Here is a 26,349-nt window from a genome sequence, read left to right as displayed (position 1 = left end):
TTGGCAAATGAATAAAATATCCAGCTGGTGAATGATTTGATTACACAACAGCAGTTATACCTGTTTGCGTTTGTGGGGCAGGAAGCAGTACAGTAGTGTGATCCCATAACAAACCTGTTCCTCAGTTACTTTTTTTTACTGTAATTTGTGATGACGATCTACAGGCTGTGCCCACCTCAAATGGGACGTCCTTTGACTTTGTCACAACGGATAATGGACCAGTCTGTGTGGACTTGTATTCCACCCCTCAGTATAAAATGGACCAGCCCAGCGACGTAACAGGTGAGCTGTTTACCGCCTGCGCCTTCTCTCTAAATGTCCTTGAAAAGATCAAACTGAATGAAACGAATATTAACAACAACACATATTTACTTTTAATCCAGTTCACAACGGAACATAGTGTGACAAGAATGTGTCACGCCTTTTTTATTCACCATGGGTGCTGAATCGATTTTCCGGAAAGCACACACCTGTGCATCCTCGCTCATAGCTCCTCTGGCAAGCCTCCTCTCTCCTTGCTCCTCGGGATGCATTTTAAGAATCGAGACGTCCTTTCATGAGATTGATTTCCGGGTCACAGGAAGGAGTACGGTGGAGAGAAGAGACGAGGAGGCACAAAATAAGAAAAATATGAGAGTGGCTAGTCTATAGTTGCATCCTGAAGTAGCACTGCTGCCATATGGAAATGATGTAATGCATATAAATGATTACAGTAAGCTAACTTCTTAAAAGGGCTTTGTGGTTGAGACGAACTGTGAGACTCATGTTTAGAAACAACTTCTAAAACCAGATTGATAAAACAGCAACTTTTTCTAAAATGAGGCAGAAGGGTTATCTCAATAATGAAACAGAGTACCGTAACTATTCTAACAGTGAGTTGTGTGTCTGTGTCCATCCAGAGAAGAAGGAAGAGTGTGTGCACGAGGTGCGTTGTCCCCCGGAGGATTCGGCGTTTGAGGAAGGAGAGGAGAAGTCTGAGGGAGGAGAGGATGGGATAAAGGAGAGAGGAGTCAGTGCGATGGTCAAAATCTTCCACTTCATCTTGAAACAGAGCTACATCTGTGCTCTCATAGCCATGATGGTGAGTAATGCAGCCCGCAGATGGTGAAACCTGGGAGCCACAGGAACTGGCTTATGCTGCATTTGTGTCGTGTATTTGGATGTCTGGAAGGAAATCATCCAAAACCACTTTCATTTGTGAATTTAAAATGTCTAGACAGACACACTTTTAAATTCCCTGCAGCGTGGAGAGGATTTACACATTTGGAACTTCATTTTGAGAAACATCACGATCGTATTTTACATTTAATTATTTAATAATTTCCTTATGAAGCTCCCTGGAAAGAACTGATAAATATGGTAGCAATTACAGGAAAAGTAGAATGTTATAAGACAGTTATTTTAGTTGGAGTTAGTCTGTAAAAACATAGCAAATAATCAATTTTAGTTTTTTTTTCTTCAGGATCAAAAGTAGTCAAGGCGATAGGTGTCTGTCCATTCATAGTTGCAGTGTTAACAGCTAACTGCCTTGACAAAATCAGTTTCACTCAAAGCATGATGGGAATTGTAGTTCTACATTACATATAAATGTGGAGATATTTGCAACAAACCCAAACTATTGTAGAAAACTAGATTTAATTCATTTAAAGTGTCCAAGTACCACACACATGCCAAATAACACCATTTCTGAGTTGCTTAACTTGAAATACAACGTGGAATGTAACTAATTACATTTACTCAAGTACTGTACTTAAGTATATATTAGAGGTACTTGAGTATTTCCCTTTCATGCAACTTTATACTTCCACTCCACTACATCTCAGAGACAAAAATATTGTACTTTTTACTCCACTACATTTATTAGACATCTTTAGTTACTTTTTTGATTACAGTTTTTCATCCTTTTCCTGTTCAGTGAAAACCCTGTATTTCCTGATGTGTGGAATTTGAATATTTGTGATAAACTGAAGGGTGAAGTGTTTCTTTATGTGTTGTGAAAACCTTCTTACTACTTAAAGTAAATAAACTATTTAAAAAGCCTCTCAGATCAGCTGGGAAATGCATTGTCACAAAGCTGAATAAATGGATATTTTTCTAAACTCATGAAAATACTTTTTAGAGATATGTTCTCACAGGACAGCGACGCTACAAACATATGATGTTCTCTTAGCAGGAAAATGCAACAAACACATTAATGCAGCAGTAATATTAATCCAAGAACATTATAGTAAAACACTGACAGGGAACATTATACTGCACAATGAGTACTTTCACTTTTCATACTTCAAGTAATTTTTCCTAATACTGCCTACATAGTTTAACTTAAGTAAGAGTGCAGTACACTTCTTCCACCACTACTAAAATATATGACATATCCAGCTATGTCTGGAGTCATGCAGTGCCTCTGTAATCTGTAAATGATCTTTTGTATTTTACCTTCATTGGCCCTTCATCAACAGCAGAGTTTCAGCATTTATTTGAAGAGTTCTGTGCTTTGTTCTCCTCAGGCGTGGAGCATCACATACGTCAGCTGGCTGACGTTTGTCTTCCTCATCTGGTCTTGCACGCTGTGGATGGTGAAGGACAGGAGGCATTACGCCATGCTGTCCTCTCCCTTCATGGTGGCCTACGGCAACCTGGTGATAGTCCTGCAGTACATTTGGAGTTTTGAGATCATAGATCATTCCAAATTCCCCGGGTTCTTTGTCAAGAAGAACAACGCTTTCCACTCACTTTCATCCAAGGTTTGGGAGTTAAACACAAAGCATTTTCTCAATTCTGACATTGCCATGTCTTTCTGTCGACTATAAATCAATGAAATCATTGAAACGGACCTTTAGATTGAGTGACAACCTGTGATCTGTAATATGTGCAAGGACTTCTGATGCAACAGATGTACTCTGTATGCAGCTAATGGAATATACTGTCAAACTGCGTCTCTCTTACAGTCAATTAATTCATTATTTCTGAATGGCTCAAAGACCTTACTGTGTTTAGATTTTATAGGCCAGTTGATCCCCACAGACTTGCAATGGTGTGTTTATTATGACTCGTACTACAGATTTATTCATCTACTACTTCTACTTCACACCTGGGTCAAATTGTTTTTTAAAGTTTGTTTTTTAAGTGTTCGATATATGCAACATGTGCTGGAAAGTTTGGAAACTCACCCATAGTCTGCTCAAGTAAATGTAAATGATTTCTCGGTTCATCTTTTCTTTTCTGTTTGTCTGAACATTTTATTTATTGTGTGTAGGTCCTGTGTCTGCTGAGCTTCTGGCTGCTGCTAAGACAAACGCTGACAGAAAGAGAGGAGAAACTAAAGGACGACAGCGCTGGTCTCTCAGATGTTCATGTGGATAATCAGAAGAAGAAGGGTAAGCCCTGGGCTCTTATCTTATTTAGATTATAGTAGAAATAATATAGGTTGCGGTATAAGCTGCTAGCACCGCCAATACGTGTGAAAAGATACTAATCAAAGAGTGACGTTTGCCTTTGTTTGGAAGCCTTCATCTTTATTCATCATTTTGTGTTCTTTAGTTTATTTTTGAGGGAGGAATGCTGAGGCTGTTCTACAGGCCATCCAGATTTCTATCCTCCCTAAGGGCTAAAGGTTTGACTATTGCCCGTCCAAGATCAAAAAAGACCTTTCAGTATTTCTTTCAAAACAAATTCAGTTATGCAATGATTCACAATTCATTACCTACCAGGCAGTTATGCATTTTCACCTTACAATATGTTCCAAAAACAAATCCAAATTTCTGAAATTTTAAGTTTTCTCTTTTTTTATCACTTAAATTTTTATTACGTTTTCAATTCTGGACAGAACATCATGAGCATCCATCCAACACATCACCATACAATACAACATTTGAACAAATACAACAAAAGCAGTTGACAAGGCAGTTCAGACATGTCAACCTTCTCATTTTTTTCATAACTAGTTCAGTCACTCGTTGGCATCATGTTTCATGCAAATGATCTATTTGTTGCAGCTCATGTCAAAGATATTGCCTTTAATTTTGAGTGGGTATGTCTGCTTTTTCATCGAATAGATATCCCGGACAATCTCAAACCATTGTTTTTTTCCCGCAGGTTGTAACAACAAATGTGGTTTAATACTACAGTTCTCAAAATACCTGCGAAAACAAACTATTGACGTTTTAATTAAGGAGTCAGGCAATAATTGTCCTTTTTCCTTCACTCAGTGAGCAATTGTGATCTTTGAGTCTGTGAAAGTAGTCTGTGCAAAGTTTTCTGATTCGCTGCTGTGTTTTATAGAGGAAAAGGACTCTGAGGAGGGAGGGGAGCAGGACATCATGCAGGTTCTGGGCAGCATGGTCATGGCTCTGCTGGTGAAATACTGGGTCTACATCTGCGGTGGCATGTTCTTCTTCGTCAGCTTCGAGGGAACAATCGTCATGTACAAGATCATCTACATGATGATGTTCCTCTCCTGTGTGGCGCTCTACCAGGTAACAAAACAACTGTGATTGTGATAGCCTTGTGCACATACTTTATGTAGCAACATATTACCAATCTCAAATTCCCCCTCAGTTATCTTAATATTTTTTAAAAATGTTCACATTCTTTAAATTTGTTCTTCTGTATCTTCTTAGTCAAGCGCATGATTGAAGACACACACAATGTTGATGAACATCTTTGAAACCAAATTGGATGCATTCAAAAATGTACTTTCATCCTTTAAATGCTGTTTACTAAGTGGTACTGTGTTTCTTCCAAACTTAGCATATGGGTACCAATGCACTAGACAGTTCTCCAGTTGATAATGCTGGTAAATATAGCATTGTATCATCTGCATACATAACTGCTCTCGCTTGATTGAGAACAAGAGGAAGGTTTTTGGTGAATAAAGAAAATAGTAATGGTCCCAACCAGCTTCCTTGTGGTACACCACATCGTAACTACTTCACATTTCAGAAACTATCATTATGAAATACATATTATAATACATATTCCTGTTAGAAAAATAATTGTTACCATAGTAAACTAAATCCAGATGTCCTCTGTTCTCTTTGATTCATTCAATAGATTGTAGCTGTTAATGTCAGATAATTTGTAACCCCTGAAATGCAATCATCTCAATTATTCTTATCTAGGTGCACTATGAGTGGTGGCGAAGGATCCTGAAGTACTTCTGGATGTCGGTGGTGATGTACACCATGCTGGTCCTCATCCTGGTCTACACCTACCAGTTTGAGAGCAATACCTTCTGGAGCAAAACATTGAATATGACCCAAGATAGGTGAGCTTCTCTGAATCACCTGCATTATAGGAATACAGATTGTTTTTTGTAATAATAAAGTGCAGTTACATTTGTTGATGAAAGTTCAGGGAGTTTTAAATTCTGGTAGTTACAGAAGCCCTGAGAAGCAAGTGAGATCCATTTTTAAGTCTGATCCAAACAGTTTTATCCCCGGTGTCTATGACATCAGAACAGGTGAAAATTAATTTGGCAGGTGAAAACACATTTGTTTTCGTCGGGTTAATTTGTTTGTTGTTGTAATACTCATTTTAGCCACAAGAGGTTGAGGTGCACCACTACATAGTGTGCTGAATAAGACTAAAAGCATTCATATTTTCTTCCAGGTGAGTTGTAATTTCCCCATGCAGTCTAAAAACAAGGAACATAATATTGTTTGTTATGCAAGTCATGACTTCTCTTGGCTAGAATGTAGTTTAATTAGCATTAATGTGCTGTTAGGGAAAACATTAATGCTTTTAGTCCGATTAAGAAAATGGGGTAGCGGTGCACCTTCGCCTTTTGTGGCCGAAATAAGTATTACAACAGCAAACCCTTCAAAACCTTTTTTTTTACCTATTGTCAAAGATGGAAAAAAAGTGACTGAGAAAAATTATCCTGGCAAAACTTCACTTCACATCTGTTTCACAGACATTTTACTGCGGAACTTAAAATGATTATCCTGGCAAAACCTTTTTTTTCCACTTGTTCTTTAGTCAAAAACACAGGATAGAAAATTGGACCAGACTTAGAAAACAGAAAACCAGAATTCCTTCTTTTTTGTCATCTGCCTCTCAGGTAGTTGCTCCGACACACAACATATTCAAGACTCTCCCCTGCAGTCAGATGAAAATGCTCAATGTTTGACTTGAGGAAGAGCTTGATAGTTTTAAAACATTTTTACTAAACATGCCTTTTGTTTTTTAGCAATTGAGAACATAAACATGCAACATTGAAAAAAAAAATAGATTGACCTTCTTTGGCTCACCTCACTCACAGGTACCTCATAAAAAAAATGTGAGCTCAAGTCTCAAGTTTTTCCTCTTTTTTTCCCCATCGCAGCTTGGAAGACCTGGGTCTGGAGAAGTTTCCTGTCGCCATGCTGTTTACCAGGATTTTCATTCCCACGTCTTTCCTGTTGGTGTGTATTCTCCACCTGCACTACTTCCACGACCGCTTCCTCCAGCTCACCGATCTCCAGGCTGTAGTGGCCAAAGAGGAGAGCACTATCTACAGGTGAGACACGTTCTGTTTATTGTCTTTGGTTCAAACCATAATTGAGAAGTTTACTTTTTGTTCTTTTTTAGATCTGGTTTGGGTAAATTCATAGAGCTGAATTACAAACTGCGTAACAACAAAAGGTTGTTCATAAACAACCAGATCTAATGACTTTATTTTTTGCTCAGCAAAGTTTGTTTCCAGTCTTTGTTGTTAAAAATCCTGAGAAACAGGCATTTGAACTCCAGTAACTTGTAGGCTATTGGTTCGTCCCTTGCTGTCTATTATGATGTCACATCCTGTTTCAAAATTAAATGCATCATATTGAGGAAGTAATATATTATTTCATTGGATCTTTAAAAACATACAGCTGAATATGGACCAGACTACAGTTATCCATCGGTTATGTTTGTATTGTAAGGCACTTTAAAGGGACAGTTCACCCCAAAATAAATGTTCTTGTTACCTGTAGTGCTTTTTATCAATCTAGGTTGTCTTGGTATTGTTTAGCCAAATGTTAGAGATATCGGCCGTAAAGATGTCTGCCTTCTCTTGAATATAATGAAGCTAGATGGCACTTGGCTTGTGGTGCTCAAAGCGTAAAAATCAAAAAACATTTGTAAAACTCAACAGCAATGTCTCTTACCAGGAATCATGACCCAGTTACTCAAGATAATCCAGAAGACCTTGTTGTGAGCAGTTTCATGTCTGCACTATTTTCAATTTTCGAACTACACCTGCCAACAGTATCCCCCTGAAGAAGGAAGCGTGCGTCTACTCGTCGACAAGCGGCTCCTGCTCTTGACAGCGATGTAAACATGAATGGCTGAGCTGTAATGTTAACTAGCTCAGTGGTGCTTGGTGAGCTAGCAGTATCAAGTATAGATGCACTGCGTCAAGAAATGTAATACACTGCAAAAAGTCAGCTCTCAAAAACAAGAAAAAAAAGAGGAATTAAATAAAGCAAAATTATCTGCCAACAGTACAGGAACATTTCACCAAGATTTTTTAAAAACAAGTAAAAATATGTAGTCTTTAAGAATCCACAGATATCTTAAAACTAGTGCGGCCAGACTAAAAACAAGCACATTTGTCTGGATACAAAGAAAAGATGTGAGAAGCATGCAAACTGAATCAGCACATGATAAAACTGAACGCTGATAAACAGTAATACTGAAGAATGCCCCTTCCTCAAGAATACTTACTGACAATGTATGCATGATAACAGACCTTAGTTGAGCGTGAGGTGAAAACATTCATCCCTTTTCATCTTGTACTGTTCTGGATAATCACACTTAACACACCCCGTTAAACACCCATTATAACCACTGTTCTCATCGCACATCTGTCGTTGTGTGCTTTGTTGTGCTCGCCGTGTTAGAACACTCAAATTTCCACGGTCTGTGGTGTGGTGTGTGTTTAACATTACGGCGGCGGTGCTGTGGATTTTCCATTGTTTTTGCTGCTGCTTGCTTAGCTCGTCTCTGCTCTGCTGCTCTCTGTGACCTGCTGCCATCTCTCCTCTGCCACCCTTTCCACACAGCCACGCTAAAGTCAATGGTCGTGTCTATCTGATCATGAATAGGTGGGTATCTGCTCGCTTTCTGTGGCATCCCCCAGTTCACCTCTGAGCCTCGACTTCCTCTTCCTGTTGTAATTCATCCACATCCCCCCACGCCGACTTGTCTGTGTTACCCTATTTTTGCCAATGATGATACATTGATGATCTTCTGAAATATCTTACTCCTGGAGTTTAGGTATATTGACTGACATGAATGCTGTTTTCAGGTTTTTCGTATTATCATTTTGCCTGTAGCCTTCTCTTTTTGGGTTCACTATTATCTTCCTAGATCTTTAACACCTCTCCAAACCCAGCCCAGCCTTTTCCACCATAAAACCCTTCCACTTCTCTCTAAGAGTTTCACAGACTGTCAAACAAGCATGTTTGAATTTTAAAGAACTGTTCCTCCCTTCCAGTATCTTGCCACACACCCACGTCTCTGCACTGACTCCCAGAAACTTACCCCCCCCCCCCCCCCCCCAACACTCCTTAAAAAGCTCGCCTACCCCAAACCACAGGAGCCTTTTGGCCAGTTTTCATGCATTTGAATAAAACTATGTGGATATTTTCAAGTGATTTCAAGTGTCAGTGTCAGCCTGCCTTTGTCGGTGTCTCTTCTCCCCTCTGTTCATCTTGACTTCTGTGTAACTTTATTGTTCTGAGCAGCATCAAGCAAAAAATTCCCACTCAACAGAGCAAGTAAGTGTGACCACTGGATCAGGAAAAATGTTTGCCTTGATATGCGGCCGGTTCATGCAAGCTAAACCCGACCTTTGACCTTTCCCCATTGCCTGAGAAGAATTTAAAGGGTTAATGCCTCCCTTCAGATGCTACCATTATTCTGCTGCAAGAAGAAAAAAATCCTCAAAATCAACCAACATAGATTGTTTTAACGAATGCAGAAGGAATGTGCACCGCTTATTGATCGGTTTCATGCCTGATGAAATGCTGCTCTGTTGTTCAGTGAGTGGACGCAGCTGGTGATTCCCTTCTAAACATTTGCATCAGAGCCTTTTCACAGTCGCCTGGAGTCATATGTGTGAATTTGTGTTGCATTTATATACTTATGAGGACAGAATGCCTTCAAAAGACAGGAATGTGAGTAAATTAGACATGATAAATTATGTGGAAACAATAGAGGTGGATTATTTTCCCTGCCTTGATTTCTTTAAATTGCTGCGAGCATTAAGATCAGATTCAGATTACTTTCTAATAGGTTAAAGTTAAGGTCACTTTACTTGGAGTATCCTTGTTTTTAGCATGTTTTTAAGTCAGAATAATAATAGAGTAGGTCTCCTAAAAATACACCAAAATAGAACATCAGGTCATTTAAGGTCCTCATAAGTATAGCGATGCCGATGTGTGTGTGAGTCTGCATACATGTGTCTGTAATGACTTATTTGCATGTGTTCAGACTGGTGCACCAGGACGGCAGCTTGGCAGACCTCACCGTGCTCAGCGGCAACTCGGTGGAGGTCACGCTGTCCAGAGAGGAACAGGAGAAGCAGGAGGAGCAGGGCGAGTGGGGGCCGGAGAAGGAGAAGGAGAAGGAGCAGGCCCTGGTGGTGATGATGTATGACACTGACATGACTGGCGAGAAGCCCAGGAGCATCTCTGACCCGCGGCAGTCCAGCGCAGAGGAGAGCCAACCCTGCAGCGCGGGGACGGAGCCAGAGCCCAGCACCGAGCAGAGCTCAGGTACTGAGCAGCTGCAACACAGCAGGTCCACAAACTAGACACTGAATACACAGTGAATCATGTTAGGGCTGCAACTCACGAGTATTGTCTTTGTTAATCAGACCATCCATTAACATCTTGTAGACAAGACATCAGTTTGATAACGTTTATAACTTTTATATACGGCAAAGAGTGGCATTTAAAGCTACAGTGTTTAACTTGCTCATCCTACCTTCCTCCTCATCAGTTCATATAAAGTCATGCCCAAAACCAACATGGTGAATGAAGCCAGACTGGAATAACAAAAACACTATACTCAACTCATGCATTTTTGTTTTTGAATGGGAACCTGCTGCACTTTTAGCTTTGCTGTCTGAGTGGTGACTGAGCTTTCTGGGATAAAAAAATCAAATGACGTCCTTCAGTGCGGTACTATACTAATTAGTGTGCCTTTTACGATAGCAATATCGTACAAAGCTGGATTAAAATGCTTTTTACCATTTCTGACATGGGCGTCATGGAAACTGCTACGAAAGTGCTTGTGCTTAAATTCATATGACAATAAAAATGCTCATCTAGAGGCTGTGTTGCTGATCACATTTCAGACTTGCATTTAAATACTTCAGCATCTCATGTGTTCCCCTCCAAAGTACACTAAAACCATGTTTCTCCTCTCACTGGGATTACAGCGGAGGCTCGCGTGTGCTGTTCTGTAGCAGCTACAGAGCACTTTCAGTCATGAGCACAGAGACCTTTTCTCTCTGATCCCTCTCAGCTCTTGAGTCAGCTGAAAAGACATATGTTGCATACAGTCTTTAAAGGCCAAAGCTCTCTGAGAGAAGCTCAGCCTGCTGTCCAAGTGTCTGCTGCCTGCACTCTCACCAGCCATGCCATTAATCATCCTGAGTAAAGCTGTACAAATCTGTTGTATTGAAGATTATTTGGGTTCAGTAAGATTTACCTCTGGTTGTCTGTTCTGTCTCAGAGTGTAGCTCAAGTGGTCACTTTCACCCATTACATCGCCCTGCTGAAGCCAACTAACGCAGCACTGTTAGCATATTTACACGTACAGTCACACTGGTCTTAAATTGAAATGTTGTTCATAAACACAGAAAATAAAATAGGTGATAAAACGCAACACTGCAGGGCCTCTCAGTTTATAATGAGCTGCAAGCTATATGAGCTATATGCCCTCACAGAGGTTTCTTATCCAAACAATGGGGCCTCTATTAAAACCTAAGACTCTGTGAAAACATGCACCCACCAAACTGTGGCTGGAGGTTTTATATCCTTTGTGAGAATATAAAACCAAATATTAGCTTGTCATTCTCGGGTAATTAAAGCAACAATTTCGAATGTGCTTGTTCATACAGATTTTAGCCATGTTTTTATACGTCTTGACACAATGCATACCGGGAAAATATTACATTAACGATCAGTACATGTGAAACACATGTTCAGCTGTTAAGTTGACCCCATAAAACGGTTTACATATTGAAACCAACATGCAGATTGTCACACACGTCACTCCCATTTTGATCTTTGAACACACACAAGATCTTCACTGATTTGCATGTTTGCTGGATGGATTTTAATGTGAATACCACTTGTGAATCAGAGATGTATTATTCATATTCATATAATTATTTGTAGGGCTGCAACTAATGATTATTTGCATCATCAAATAATGTACAGATTAATTGTTGATTATTCATTGTTTGGCTTTTAAAATGTTTAAAACGTTTTGGTTTAGACGATTACTTATTATCTTTGGACTAATATAAACATAAAGAATATAAAGATATACATATAAATACATAATGGTGATAAACAAAATTAGACGAGAAAAAAATCTAAAAGATGTTCAATGTCACGGTTGAATATTTGGTGAATGCCGTATTGTCCCCATTAGTTACAACACAAAAAAGAGAATCGTATGATCAGTCTGCTCCAGCTTGAGTTGGTGTTTGAGAAGACATCAAAGCAAAATGCCGGTAAAGGAATAATGGTGTTCAAACTGAGGACATACTGCTGTAATTAAGATATAAAACACTTTCCATTTGCACTTCTTCAGTGCTTCTGTTTTTCCATTTAAGTGTATCGGGTTTCTTTGTTTTATCTCTGCTTCTTCAGATCTGAAGAATAAATGGCACCTGGTGGTTGACCGTCTGACTGTGCTCTTCCTCAAGTTCCTGGAGTATTTCCACAAACTGCAGCTGTTCATCTGGTGGTTACTGGAGATGCACATCATCAAGATTGTGTCCTGCTACATTGTCCTGGTCTCTGTCAAAGAGGTACCATCGCTTGAGGTTACAATGTGGAACAAGGATCAATATCTGCAACAACAGGGAATCACACCATCAATCGATTTGATTGACTGATTTGACTGCTCGGCTTCTCGGAAGCGTGCGCATCATCCCACGTGTTATATAAGGCTTCCAGATGGTCCTGCAATTCATATTCTTGGTCTTGATTCTACCGAATGACATATCGTTAACCGTTTTTTTTTTTTTTAACTCCCAAGTATCGGCCTCAAAAATCCGGTGTCGGACACATTTTCTTGCTCATACACTTGAAATAATTTGGCCTCTTGCGACACTGTGCCAACTTGAACCAATTTTAAACAAACCAGGATTTTCTGTTACATCGCAGACTCGCCAGATAATAGTCTGGGGGTATTGGGGCGAACTGTAACAGCTGTTTTTTTTGCCATCAGGGCTCTTTGAGTTTGGCACAAACCGACTGAGAGGTTTAGTCTGGATAAGCTGCGAAGGCTTTTAGATTCTTATTAAAACTCACTTTTATGGATTTAGATTCATGTAATGTCATGATATTTTATTTATGGTTCTTGACCTATTTCATTTGCCTCACAGTATTCTTCACTTCACATAAAATGCTGTGTCAAAGTGTTTAGAAACTCGTAACACAAAATAGGAATACTACTAGTTGTTGTCGTTGGATGAGGATGAAGAAAAAGAGAATGTCAGTGGAAATGTCATTTATGTGAGCTGGTTTTTCTGTCCTGATCGCATATATTGTCTCCTGTGCAGGTGTCTTTGTTAAACTATGTGTTCCTGGCATCCTGGGCCTTTGCGCTGCCCTTCTGCAAGTATCGTCCCCTTGCCTCCAATGTTTGCACTGTCTGGACGTGTGTCATCATCGTATGTAAAATGTTGTACCAGCTGAAGTCTATAGACCCCGGCGCGAAGACCTGCTCTATGGTGAATATAGTCAGAACATGCTCCTTGACCCTCGTTGTAGACGCTACATACTGCTAAATGTTATCTGTACTATCCTTAGTTGAAGTAATATCATATTTATTTTATATTCATACAATTATATTTTCTGTCCACAGCCATTAAACTACTCAGCGGTCCAGATTGATGAGATGAAGGCGTCTCTGCTGTATAGAGGACCAGTGGATCCAGCCAACTGGGTCGGCCTGGAGAAGTCTGATGACCTTCTGCGCTATCTCAGGGTGAGGAGTGGAAACTTTCCTCAGCTGAATGTTTGCAGCATACACATAATATCACAGCAGGGGAAGAACAATTCATGAAACTATGATTTAAAAAAAAAAAAAAAGGAATTTGTCAAAGGAATAGTAAATTTGTTCTTTGGAGCCAGCAGCTGGTTAGCTTAGCACAAAGACTGGAAACAGGGAGAAACAGCGAGTCTGGCTCCATCCAAAGGTAACAAAATCTGCCTATCGGCATCTCTAAAGCTCACTAAATAACAAGTTCTATCTTGTTTGTTTAATTTGCGCAAAAACTGAAGTGTAAAAATGTCAATTTGTTTTTTTTACAGGGTGGTTGTGACTCCAGGAAGTCACGGCTCCTTTAACAGTCGCAAAACAAGTATTTTCTTTATCAACGGGGCCTCAAATGTTACGTTAAAGGAATACTTCACCCCCAAAATGGTCATTTGTACATCAATTACTCACCCCGTTCATTCTCTGAATGATTGATGTTAAGATAAAGAGCACGTCTGATGAACTTGCGTTACAGTACGTTCAAACTTTTGGGTATAAAATGTCAGAAAATATGACAAATTTCCATCACAAGTTGCCAGCAATTAAAAAGGTAAAAAAAACGCTTTTAAGTCATTTTTTGTCTTTTTTTAGATAAATGACCAATCGGTAATTAAAATTTGTTTTAGTCAATACATATTTAATACATACATAATACATATTTAATGATATTCTCCATCTGTGCAGAACAACCTCTTGATGCTGGCTCTGTTGGCATTCGAGGTGACCATTTATCGCCATCAGAAATACTTCAGACTGAGAAACAAACTGACGCCTCCCGCTGCCAGGATTATCTTCCATGACATCACACGGCAGCATCTGGACATCGGCATCGTCAGCTTCATCAAATACTTCATCAACTACTTCTTCTACAAGTTTGGACTTGAGGTCGAGACAAGTGAAAAGAGCGGAAAAAAATGATGATTTTCTCTGAAAACATCACGTCATGTTTGTATGTATGTGTGTTTCTCTCAGACGTGCCTGCTGTTGGGGGTCAATGTTATCGGGCAGCGTATGGACTTCTTCGCCATGCTTCACGCCTTCGCCTTGATCACAGTCATGTATAGACGCAGGAGGAAAGCCATCGCTGAGATCTGGCCCAAGTACTGCTTCTTCCTGGCCTGCATGCTGACCTTCCAGTACTTTATCTGCATCGGGATCCCACCAGCAGCCTGTAAAGGTTTGTGTGACCAACTCGGCCAGTTTGTACTTATTGCTATGATTTCAAGCCCCAATCAACAACTATTGTCATCATTGATTAATCTAGAATTTATTTCTATAGTCAATACATCATCTAGTGTACAGAAAGATCAAAAATGAGTGTCAAATGCTCATTTCAAATTCCCTAAGACGTCTTTGAAGTTCTTGTTTTGTTGGATTTATAGTCCCAAACCCATAATATTGAAAGCTGACAATGACAAACGTTTAATATTTTAATAGATGATCCAAAGTGTTTTCAGTTAATGTTGTTATTTTGTATCACAGTATTATGACTGATATCTTTGATGAAACTGTCTGTTATTATGTCCCCAGGCTCAAAATCATCTACTGTATGTATTACTTTAAATTATGTTGTTGGAGCAAAATATGTTTATTCACAAAATGCATATCTGTGTAAACTTAGACATCTTGGCCCAGAAGAACATTGAGAACCTAAATTGTTTGAGAAATTACAAAAATACATCATACAAGAATGAAAGCCGTTGCTCCTCTGTGTTTTTGATCTTTTATTTGTTACCACGTCAAGACTCTTCTCAGCCCGGTCTTCTAAAAACTGCATCGTCAATTGCGTTTCGAGGGAACGTACTTTTTCCCAGATTACGTTTGTATTTGACGTATCACAAATACGTCGAATCAAAGTCTGCGTAAGTCCACGTAGAAATTGAGGTTGAGCTGGATTGCAGTGGATAGATGGGTCAAACAAACACAGGACTTTTAAACAGGAACCCTTTTTTCTGTCCCGTGTGAAACCAAATGTAATACACTTATTTTAACCGAAAACATGATCTTTTACTAAATGTACCCAATTAGTTTTGTTGCCTAAACCTAAACCTCATTGAGAATTAGTAAAAGTGTCACGATAACGCTGATATACACGTACGTAGAAGTGTTGATTTGAAATGTGTTTTTGGTTTAGACACGTCCAGAGTCAACATTCTGGCGTCTGGGTTGCCGTTTTTTTTATTCCTGTGCTCCACAATAGACCTGGCCTTTTTATGGTGTTTTCATATGAATGTATGTCCAATAATAATGGTGCATGTTTTCATTTCAGACTATCCCTGGAGGTTTCCCACCTCTTCTACAGAATCCAATGTGGTCAAGTGGCTCTATATTCCAGATTTCCTGACCCAACCCAGTCCATCGTTCCTCATCTGTATGTTTTCCAACTAACATGTATTTGATGGTTGTTATACTGATGATTGTCCTTATAGTTTTTAGTATTGGCAAGATTTTTGCTCAGCACAAGTTTGATTTCTCCTCTCTTCTTTTCTAGATGACTTCATGTTGCTGCTGTGTGCCTCTCTCCAGAGGCAGGTCTTTGATGATGAAAACAAGGCGGCAGTTCGCATCATGGCTGGAGACAACGTGGAGATCTGCAGAGACCTGGACGCAGCCTCTTTCAGCGTCCACAACCCCGTCCCCGACTTCATCCACTGCAGGTACAGCAACTTACACTGAAGCATACAGCAAACGACACTGAATCCCAGACTTGTATTTCAACACATACATTAGATTTGACAGTAGACTCACTTGAATTATAACAGATATCATTTTGGTGCCATTGGAGCTCGGCATTAACATGGAGGACAACAGGACACAGAAATGGAAAGGAAGTGAAGTAGCCAGCTTAATTGATGCTTGATGATGTTAGATGCAATTAAGTCAACAGCGAACTGATCAAAACAAGCAGCACTATTAAAAACTGTTTATATTAGCGTCACGTAATGGGTTACATCCCACACTATGGAGCAGCAGTTTGGATTAAAGCGTGAAGTCTTGTCGTGTCTACGTGGAGTTAAAGCTTTGTTTATACCTTTTTAAGAATAAAACATTAACTTTTACCATTGTTGTGATATAGTGTAGATATTCCTGTTTAGGTCCATGGTTTACTGGATAGTACACAGGTATGTAGTTGTAATGCAGGGAATTCATTATTTTAAAACCACCCTTGGAGATGTTAAAGACCTGTTATTCGGTATTTGACGCACTGGGAATGAGAACGGACCGGTTTGCATATTAGCATAAAAGGTGATGATATATCAACTTGTTTCTTGTTTCAACCACTGAGGTACAGTCGAGAAAGACGCTTGCTTGCTTTGTACCCCGGCCTGTCCAGTCGAGCTGCTCAGAGGCCAACTCATTAGAAAAGTGTTGTTGTACTTGGCAGCTGACTGTGTAACTGTAGAAATCTTAAGTGGAGTGGTGCTGAATAAGAACATACTCGCTCAGCAAATCCCTTATCCTAGATAAATAAAGGTAAGACAGATGACAGTAGCTTAGTGAGAGATGTTATTGATACCCAGTGTATATACATACTTCTGACTTTTGGCTGTGGGGTTTTGAGAGGCAAGGAAATCTAGAGCGAGTAAGAAAGACAGCGAGAGCATCCTGACCTGTCCACAGTCATTGATTATGTGCTCTTCACATTCCACTGTTTTGATGCGCAAAGTGGACAAGTCTTTTATTAACGCACTCTGTGTCCATCAACAAGCCCTAGTAGAAAGAAAGAGAGCTGTACAGCCCGTCTGTCCACGCCACAGCAGCTCTGCACTTATTCCATCGTTTCCCTCCAGGATCGAGTTACGGATACAGAGGGGGGGGGGGATCCATAATCCACAAAAACACTCTGTCCGTCACTCCGCGACTCAGACGCTTTTGCCCTGTACTCTAACTCAATAAATAGCTTTTAAGTATGGAAAAAGGTATTCTCTCCCGTGATGAAGAAGGACACTCACTCAGCGATTCCGGCCCATCAACGTGTTGTCCGCTCCAAACTCACTTCATCAGAGCTGCTTCCTAAACAGTGCAGCTGTTGTTGTGGTCCCGTGTTTTCCCCAGGTCCGTCAAATTAACGCACGTTGCTTCCTGTGTTTTCACTCCACACATCATATTAATGGTGTCTCACATGAGAACACAGGGTCTACACACATGCTTTTAGCATGAATAGACGCACACAGGTACATGTGCTGAGTGACAGGTGTCGGGTTTCAGCTCTTGCTCACGTTCATTGATCAAACTCTTACCGGTGTCCTGACACTAAGTGATACGCTAAGTGTGATTGATGGGCGGATTATGCACACAGCGGCAGAATGAACTGAAATGTTGTTTTGACTTTTATGATGTGGTAAGCATGCTTCTTTAACAGCAACTTAGCTCAGCTGGTCCCAATCCATGCCGTTTACTTCCAGCTTCATGTGTCTAAAATCAGCCTCATGAACTTTGCCCCATCTCAAATGAAGCAGAATTTTTTATTTAACATAAACGATGAAGCCAGATTTGGGTTAAATGTTTCATGTAAATATATGTAAGCGAGAGCGGTACACTATTACCCTGTGAAATGTCGTGGAGTAGAAGTATAAAGTAGCATCAAATGTAAATAGTAAAGTACACTCCCTCAAAATTGTACTTATGTTGAGTTAATATCCTTTCACCATGGAAAAAAAAAGATCAAAATTAAAACTTTCTCAATGGCAACAATTGAGAGCTTCATCTTTCCATAACAAACCAGCTGAGTTGGTGACCGTGACGCTGTGTTCACGTTGTGTTCACGTTGTGTCACTCAGACCTCATTGACTGGTTGGAAAACACGTATAAGTCATATAAGTATGAGTTGTCTTACAGCAACATCGCTGACAGTTAAATGTAAACCTAATATGCATACAGGCAAGGCCAATTTATTTATATCGGACAAAAAAAGACAAAAGTCTAAAAAACACAGTATAATTGTACATTCAAATGCAATTACAACAGTCGTTACAGAGCCAAGAGAATAGAAAATAAAAACAAGCTCAATTAGAATAAGACTAAGAAGAATACAACAGTGCAGTGTAAGAAATGATTTAATACAAGGCAGCAGCGAACAGAGAAGTCTTCAGCCTTGATTTAAAAGAAGTGAGAGCTGCAGCTGACGAGCAGTTTTTGGGGTATTTGTTCCAGATAATACAGGCAATACAGCTATTTTAGAAGGAGCTACATACAATACACAGCATGTTTTGGAGTATGTGTGAACACCGTCTCTGCTGCAGCATGAGGATGCTCTGTATGTTGTGTTTACTGATTTCAGATCAACTCTGGGTGTTGAAGTGAAATTGTTTACCCGGCAGTAACCTTTACCTGACATTTGGAGCTGCCAAAGCATCCACATTGTTTTTTATTTATCTGTTGAATTTGTATTTTTTTTGGGGGGGGAAATAGCGCTGACGTATCGTTTTCACTTCTGTCTTCTAGGTCCTACCTGGACATGCTGAAGGTCATCATGTTTAGCTACCTGTTCTGGTTCGTCCTCACCATCATCTTCTTCACGGGGACCACGCGGATCAGCATCTTCTGTATGGGCTACCTGGTGGCCTGCTTCTACTTCCTGCTCTTTGGTGGTGAGCTGTTGCTCAAACCAATCAAAAAGATCCTCCACTACTGGGACTTCCTGATTGCCTACAACATCTTTGTAATCACCATGAAGAATGTTTTGTCTGTGAGTAGTCAATCTCAAATTGTATATCAAGATCAGTGAGAAAATCCTTCATGAAGCACATATGAGTCGATATAATGTTTAGATTTTAAAAGCTCTGTCTGCCTGAATGTAAAAGAACAACATATTATTGAAATCAAAGATCTTAACAAAGAAATGTAAAGATATAATGTTTAAAATCATTGTATTCAAGTATGATACATTATTCTTGTTCTTAGATCCTGGCTTGTGGCTACATCAACTCTCTGATTGAGAACCAGTGCTCATTGATCCATATGTTAAGTCTGCGCTGTACCATCAATGACTACTTCTTTGACAAAGAGAAAGCAAGAGAGAGTGAGTGGACTCAACATTTTTACTTCTTTGTGCATCTCATGAATGCCAATCAATTTCACAAGAAGGTAGGAGGAGCACAGATCCTCATTTTGGCTACAACTACGGGTCACATGGTGAGTTGCTGCTTCAGATTGTGTGTCCAAGAGTGTTTGCTCAGAAGATGAAATTGAACCCACACCCTTGTTTGTTTCTCAGGCGTATCTTTCAGGGCCAATTTAGTTCAGTGCAGTATTTGCGTTAATCTTACTGACTTTACAGTGAATACCAAACTCTGCCACGATACTCAGTGAAACAGTAAGATTCATGCATTTACTTTTTTCTTCTTTTTTTGGACAGTAATGTTACAATAACTTGCTAACACACAATATTATGTACCTTGTGTTTAAAGGGCATGGAGAAATTTAAACTCACCTGGAAGAAAACATGATTGCTTTTAGTGCTATTTAGAACATGAGCTAGTGGTGCACTTCAGCCTCTTGTGGCCAAAATGAGGTTTAAATAACAAACAATTAATGAAATGATCCTGACAAAACAAAATTACCTTCCAAAACTGACCGATGAAAAGAAAAAGTAGCTTATAAATTTGTTCCTGGCCAAATTTCTTTTTTCCCCGACTTGTTTCACAGATGATGTTTTTGAGGAACTCAAACTTTTTTTCACATGTTCTAAGTTCTAAGTTTTATCTTACACCAGATAAAACACAATTTAGATGAGACTTAAAAAAAATGGAACACCAAAATTGCTTTGTTCTCACCTGCATCTCAGGACTTCCTGCATTAACGTTTTTGATAATTAACCCTCATAAATGTCCTCACTTTCACCAATCATTAGAGAAGTGTGATCGGCCCGAAAACGAGGCCGGGATCATCTGGGACAGTATCTGCTTTGCCTTCCTGCTGCTGCAGAGACGAGTCTTCATGAGCTACTACTTCCTCCACGTGGTGGCTGATATCAGAGCGTCGCAGATCCTCGCGTGCAGGTACGCAGATGGTGCTGAGCCGGCCTGCTGCACAGAGGCGCTGTGGCTTTTACTGCCATGACATGTTACAAAGTCTGCTGTGAAAAAGTCTGATTCATTTGATAAAGACACAAGAGCGCTCTGATGCTACAAGGCCTACGGTTTGTAAGTTATTGAGTAAGCAAACAACATGTAACGAACAAGATGGACAGACTCTAGACAGGGAAAAAAAGACAAAAACTGGGGATGTGTATTTAGAAAACACGTCTGCCAAATCCAAAATATGCTCCAGAGTTCTATGTCAGTATAATTGGAAAGATATGCATCTTGTCAGTGTTCAGAATTTCTAATAACAACAACAGAAACGACAGTGATTACAAACATGCGTGAGAGAAAATGTGCAGTTCATTACAGAGGTCTTTCAGTCAAATTCAACTTGGCTCCTTATGTAACTGATTTGCTCAATATAGTGACGTTATAATTGGATAATTATGGAATCAATGAACCCATTGAAGGGTTGTGTGACATTGTTTCAGCTTCCAAAGAAAGGGAATATACTTTTGGTCTGTAAATAGTAAAGCAGGATCAAGCCTTCACACTCTGACTCTGATTGTTTTTGGAACATTTGATCGTGTTTCAGAGGGGCGGAGCTTTTCCAGGCCACGATAGTGAAGGCGGTGCGAGCGAGACTGGAGGAAGAGCGCAAATCTGTGGAGCAGCTGAAGAGACAGTGAGACTCCAACTGTTTGACTTACTCCATGTGGTGTCGTGCTGTGGTTTGGTGTTGAGGTGCACTATATGCAATACTAGGGGAAGTTTTGAAATAGCAACATAGCAATATACCAGTACTCACGATAACCGCGAAAACGAATGACATCATGTTAATAACACACATAATGATATAAATATGATGTTATGGAAATAATCCATCCTTAAATCACACTTTTGTACAGTTATGGTTACAGACTCTCTCCACCTTCCTACACTCGTATTTTGGGTGTAACTCATTTGCCAAAAAAGACACAAAACACACAATAAACATTATGATTTTCTTTTTTTTTCTAATTTTCTATAGATATAGCAATAATATCGTTATTGTGATTTGTTTTTGCCCAAATAATCATGTAGTGAAAATCTGATATTGTGACAGTGATCGGTTGCTTTTCTTCTATCTGAAGGATGCGGCTGGCATTATTCTGTAGCCGTCATTTTGTCAACAAATCATTTCAACCAAAACCAACAATGTATAAGTCTCTCTCTCCGTGCTTTTAGTCTGTCTGTCACGCCCATCCATTTCTACTGGAGATGTAAATGTTAAAGACATAATGATTAGAATGGTTGGAGTTTGTCAACACGACATTCAAAGTTGGCCCATCCTTCCCCGCTCAACCATGATTCGGGGGACTTGCCTGTGAAAACCAACTCCAGATTCGTGCTTGTTTTGTAACGAACTTGGCGGTTTGCCTCGCTGTTATTGTGAGTGGTTTTTGTGCTGTGTCTGCCATTTTTGTGGCTTCCTCTTGGATGTGTGATTATGATTTGGCACCCGGTCGCTCCGTTTTTATTGAGGTTCACACCCAGTTGACAGCCTTTAAAAAACTAAAAAAACGTTCACAGATAATTTCATTATTTAAAAAGGCTTGGTCATTTCCGAAACAGCTGGACACTGTAGTTCATAGCAAATGTTACTCAAACTGTTGTGAATAGTTCATTTATTGGGGGACTATTTTCAGCAGCTGATTAATACACATTTGGTGCTCTACAGTGTGCCTCTTCCTTCTAATTACGAAGTGATTATGTCACCCAGTGCAACAGTGTTGTTCTTTGATGTGTTTTTAATCATTTTTGTACAATAATGGAGCAATATGGCACAGCTCAATAAGATATATTCGACTTCTGCCGCACAGGCAATACTTTGTAAATATAATTTTATTTAGTTTTTTGTCTTTTCATGGAATTTCTTGACGATAGAATATAAGTACTAAAACATCAAGCACTGTTATGTCTATATCATGTCTTTCAATATCTTTGATGAGTCTCAATTTAGTCAATGAGTAAACATGATTGAAGAAAGCCATTTCAAATCTATTGTGTGTTAAAAGCAACTCCTGTCTTGGTCTTTACTGTTTCCAGGAAGCCATAGCTCAGTATAGCTTACTACAGAGAGTCAAAGTATTCCCACCACTTACAGTTATCTCAGGAGTTACTCATAAGCTCTGATAATATCCACTCACCCGCTCTAATGAGCACTCCACTGTTTCATAACGTACACTAATTTGTATATGAGGCCTGGAGATGTTTATGGTCAGTCTGTTAGGCCGTCAGTGATGTTCCTCTGTGTCGATACTTCGTGTCTCTTCACTGCCTCTCTGATCTAATCAGGATGGAGCGCATTAAGGTGAGGCAGCAAAAGTTTAAGAAGGGCAAGGAGAGGATGCTGAGCATTGCACAGGAGTCTGGAGAAGGACAGACCCTCGTCCAGCCCGAGGAGGAGGAGGAGGAGGATGATGATGACGGTATGACGACGGCTGACTCTGTCTGCGCAGTCAATGTTAGAAAAGTTGGTGTTGAGGTGAAATGTTTGCTAGTAGTGCACAAGGAAGATGGGTGAGAGTGCATCAATACCTGAATGCCATCCTAATTCATTAACTTATGTTGTATAATGATGTATTTACATTCGTATTTGATCTAAAAAAGAAAGCAGCTTAATAGAGTAAAAAGAAATGCCTTGAAGTTTGCAGAAGAATTCATTTTCTTATGAAATGTTGCATTGATGTATTTGTGAAATTTTAGGAGCACAGCGAACGAAAGCCAAGACCAAAAAAAAGCAGTGGTGGAGGCCGTGGGTTGACCATGCTTCCAGTAGGTTGACCCCCCAAACCCTCTTTTTTCTCTTCCTCCACTCTGATTGGCCCTTGTGTCCTTGACCAGAACGCTGAGGATTCCCATACTGCCCCTGGGCTCTGAAGGCACCAACACACAATAGTCTTGCTCCATTCAGACTTTAGTCCTTTTCTGTCTCTATTTAAGGGCCCTTGTTACCACCTGCAGCTCTCGTGTACACTATGTGTGGAGAGGCTCTTCAGTTTCAAGATGATCTATTAAACCGTGTCGGTATCGGTCCAGAACAGGGTTGCCCTAAATAGACACGAGACTTTTGCAAGAGAAAATTACTAATGTCTGGAGGTTTGTACTTGACATTGTTTAAAACATAATCCTCGGTCTCACCTGAAGAGCCCACAGTAGAGAATCACTCCGTTATAACACATTTTCATGCAAAGATATGAAGTCGACTCGCCTTTATTCTCAGTACTGGAATAAAGGATGAAAGGGTTTGTTCATTCTTTGCCTGTGGACATGGTCACCAAACAGGAGAAAATGAAAAGGGAACGATTGGACCAGAGATTGAATATATAAAATGACGACCTTTACTGTGTCTCTTTGTGGTAAATAAAACAAATGACCAGCATCTTTGAGTGAATACAGTGGTCGCCTGTTTGGTTTGAACTCATGTCTCCTGTCGTTCTACACCCCCACATGACATTTTCAAGTTATTTCTCCATTTCATCTCTTTGTCCTTTGATATTTCATATCCCAGCATCCTCCCTCGCCTCCCGCCCACTGCGGTTCTGCTCAAGGACATAAGTCAGCCTTGTCTATCCCACTGAACTGCTGTAGACAGGAGTCACGTGCTCTGTCGAGTAGCTTGAAGGCGACTGTGCTTACTGGAATAATCTTTTATTTAATCGTCAACCTTCATTGTGCTTTGTGCTCATAGTTCTATCTGTCGTACTAATATTGTGTGTTTTCTGCATTTTCTGTTTCATCTTTACTTGTCTCTGATGTTTTTTAATGTGCGTCTATATCATGACTTACTGCAAACTCAGTTAAATGTTTAAAAGTATTGTGTTCCTAAGAATTTTACGGTAAGTGGTTTGATTTTCCTGCCTCTTCCCTTCAGCAAGGGAACCCTTTCTGAACCGCATTTCAATGTTGTTGAAAAAAGATGAATGACCTTAGCGTCTGTTTGACTGACTATAACTGCACTTTACCCTCTGCCCCCTTCAGTGGTTAGAAGTGGAGACTATTACTTGTTTGAAACTGACAGTGAGGATGAGGAGGAGGAGGAGGACAAAGGAGACGATGAACAGGCAAAGAAGTCGGCGTTTCAGGTGACTTCCACTCGTGGCCAATCAGTTTTAATTCTGTCTCCGTCACAGTTATTTCATCCAATTACATGTTTTATTATTGATGAGGATGTTGCATTCAGCTGAAGTAAATAATAAAGTATGTTTACTCAAGTACTTACAGTTCGAAGTAAGGAAATATTGTACTTTTTACTCCATTGTATTTTCTGTATCCAAGGAAAAAGTACTCAGATCATTTGCTTCAGTAAAAGTACCAATACAATGTAAAAATACAATACTCCAATACTAGCAAAAGTCTGGCATACTGAAGTAAAAATACTGACGCATGCTTTAAACCTAAAGTACAAAAGTCAAAGTTCTGCTTCTGCAGTTATTGTAACGTGTGAACGTGTCAGCAGAATTCTACAGTTGAAGCTGGTCAGAGTGGAGGTACTTTTACCCGCTTCATACACTGTTAGGTATCGTCCAGTGGTTCCCAACCTAGAGGTCGGAAAGAAGAAAGAACTAACTTCTGATAAACAAATTTGTATTCATTTTTTGGCCTTTTTTTAATCCTTGTTTTATTTGATCATGAATGCAATATTAATTTGACTTCTTTGGGACTCAAACGGTTATTTAAATGAAACCACGCGAGAAGGTTAGACGTCTTTGGTGGAAGACGATGCTTTCAGTCAGAAAGATCACACGCCATCTGTTTGTCTCTTTATGTTTTATTTTATAAGCTTATGTTTTTCACGTGTAAAATCTTAATCTGAAAATAACTGCATCGCTCCATGAAGTGGAGTAAGAAGTACAATATTTCCCTCTGAAATGGAGTGAAGTATTTATATTTTACTGTTAATTATTTTTCTTGGATACATCTTAGAAACAGGATGATGTTTACTTTGTTATCTTTTTTTTTTGAAGGATCCAATATGTGAAAGTGTTTTGAATACTAACATTTAATAAATGGGATAACATATGTACATTTACCTGCACAGTATCCAAATCCTCCTTTGTTCACTGTCTCCTAACCTAACCTCTGTTATTTCTAATAATATGACATCATTTTCTACTAATCCTCTCTCACTCTGTCTCTTTTTAGCGAGCTATTGGAAAGTTTGTCTCTGCTGTTCTGGCCTTGCCCAAGTCTATCATTAAGCTGCCTAAAACTATACTGCAGTATGTAGTCAAGGCAGGCAAGGTACTCGCCACCAGAACTAAGTAACACAGCTTGCTTTCTGTATGAACATCCCTTAAAGTAACAACTAACGCCACAGCAAACGACCTTTCCAGCTCATGTTTGGTGTTCTGCTTCTGCAGTTTATCCATATCAAAAGCAAATGCTAATTTGGCATAAATCATCAAACATAAACTGGAATAGAAATGCTTTGGCCTTTGCTCTTTTGCATGTTGTTTTGACTTGACGTGGGCTGCATGAACTGCAGCATTATTCTGACATTATATTGGTTGGGCTACGTGTGTCCTGTCTGTTTTGACCTTTTCATTTGGTCAGCTGCTGTGAGCTATGCGTTTGTGAGTTGTTATGGTCTGTGAGTCAGTATCAGCAGTTGGTGTTTGGGCCTCGCCTCTGTGTTTGAGCATGTTTTACATGAACAGAAAAAGTGTGAATAGTTGACAATGTCTGACCATAAATTCTAACAATGCAGAGTATAAAGACGTGCTTGAGATAGGCAGTAGATCACCAGGAATATTAGATAATATGTGTTTTTTATTTAAGTTCTACTGGACTTTTGAATGGACTGTTTTAAAAAAAAGATGTATTTTAGAGAAGCGACGTGAGAGTTGGCTACTGAGAAGAATTGTGAGCTATATGTTGGAATCATTTAAAAAAGTAAAGGTATTGTGTCAAAAATTGTCTTTAAAATGTACATGATTTGTAATTGAGATACTAAAACGTGCAAAACCACCTTAAATTGGTGTTTAATTCCTCCTTTTGCTTGTTATTGCTCTTGCGTAATTTACCTCAGTGA

At 39.6% G+C, this 26,349-nt stretch overlaps 1 protein-coding gene across 1 annotated transcript in view; it reads left to right on the top strand.

Annotated features, from left to right (window-relative positions):
* Positions 1-26,349, top strand: part of piezo2b (piezo-type mechanosensitive ion channel component 2b) — a gene marked incomplete at its 5' end in the record, with an annotated part of 73,384 nt that overhangs the window by 29,669 nt on the left and 17,366 nt on the right. Inside the window, 24 exons of the mRNA XM_079284909.1 lie at positions 165-282; positions 900-1,081; positions 2,508-2,744; positions 3,257-3,377; positions 4,282-4,475; positions 5,121-5,266; positions 6,326-6,499; positions 8,025-8,066; positions 9,457-9,740; positions 11,853-12,013; positions 12,770-12,940; positions 13,075-13,197; positions 13,933-14,133; positions 14,221-14,425; positions 15,518-15,619; positions 15,740-15,905; positions 18,694-18,937; positions 19,153-19,270; positions 20,102-20,249; positions 20,869-20,958; positions 22,611-22,744; positions 23,022-23,090; positions 24,297-24,400; positions 25,461-25,559. Of these exons, the coding sequence (XP_079141035.1) occupies positions 165-282; positions 900-1,081; positions 2,508-2,744; positions 3,257-3,377; positions 4,282-4,475; positions 5,121-5,266; positions 6,326-6,499; positions 8,025-8,066; positions 9,457-9,740; positions 11,853-12,013; positions 12,770-12,940; positions 13,075-13,197; positions 13,933-14,133; positions 14,221-14,425; positions 15,518-15,619; positions 15,740-15,905; positions 18,694-18,937; positions 19,153-19,270; positions 20,102-20,249; positions 20,869-20,958; positions 22,611-22,744; positions 23,022-23,090; positions 24,297-24,400; positions 25,461-25,559 (3,633 nt within the window). The remainder of the gene's footprint in view (positions 1-164; positions 283-899; positions 1,082-2,507; positions 2,745-3,256; positions 3,378-4,281; positions 4,476-5,120; positions 5,267-6,325; positions 6,500-8,024; positions 8,067-9,456; positions 9,741-11,852; positions 12,014-12,769; positions 12,941-13,074; positions 13,198-13,932; positions 14,134-14,220; positions 14,426-15,517; positions 15,620-15,739; positions 15,906-18,693; positions 18,938-19,152; positions 19,271-20,101; positions 20,250-20,868; positions 20,959-22,610; positions 22,745-23,021; positions 23,091-24,296; positions 24,401-25,460; positions 25,560-26,349) is intronic.

The sequence above is a fragment of the Melanostigma gelatinosum genome, assembly GCF_949748355.1.
Source record: "Melanostigma gelatinosum genome assembly, chromosome: 15".
NCBI classification, from domain to species: Eukaryota; Metazoa; Chordata; class Actinopteri; order Perciformes; family Zoarcidae; genus Melanostigma; species Melanostigma gelatinosum.
The sequence above is the reverse complement of the archived record's forward strand: the minus strand, read 5'-3'. Positions and strand labels throughout refer to the sequence as shown.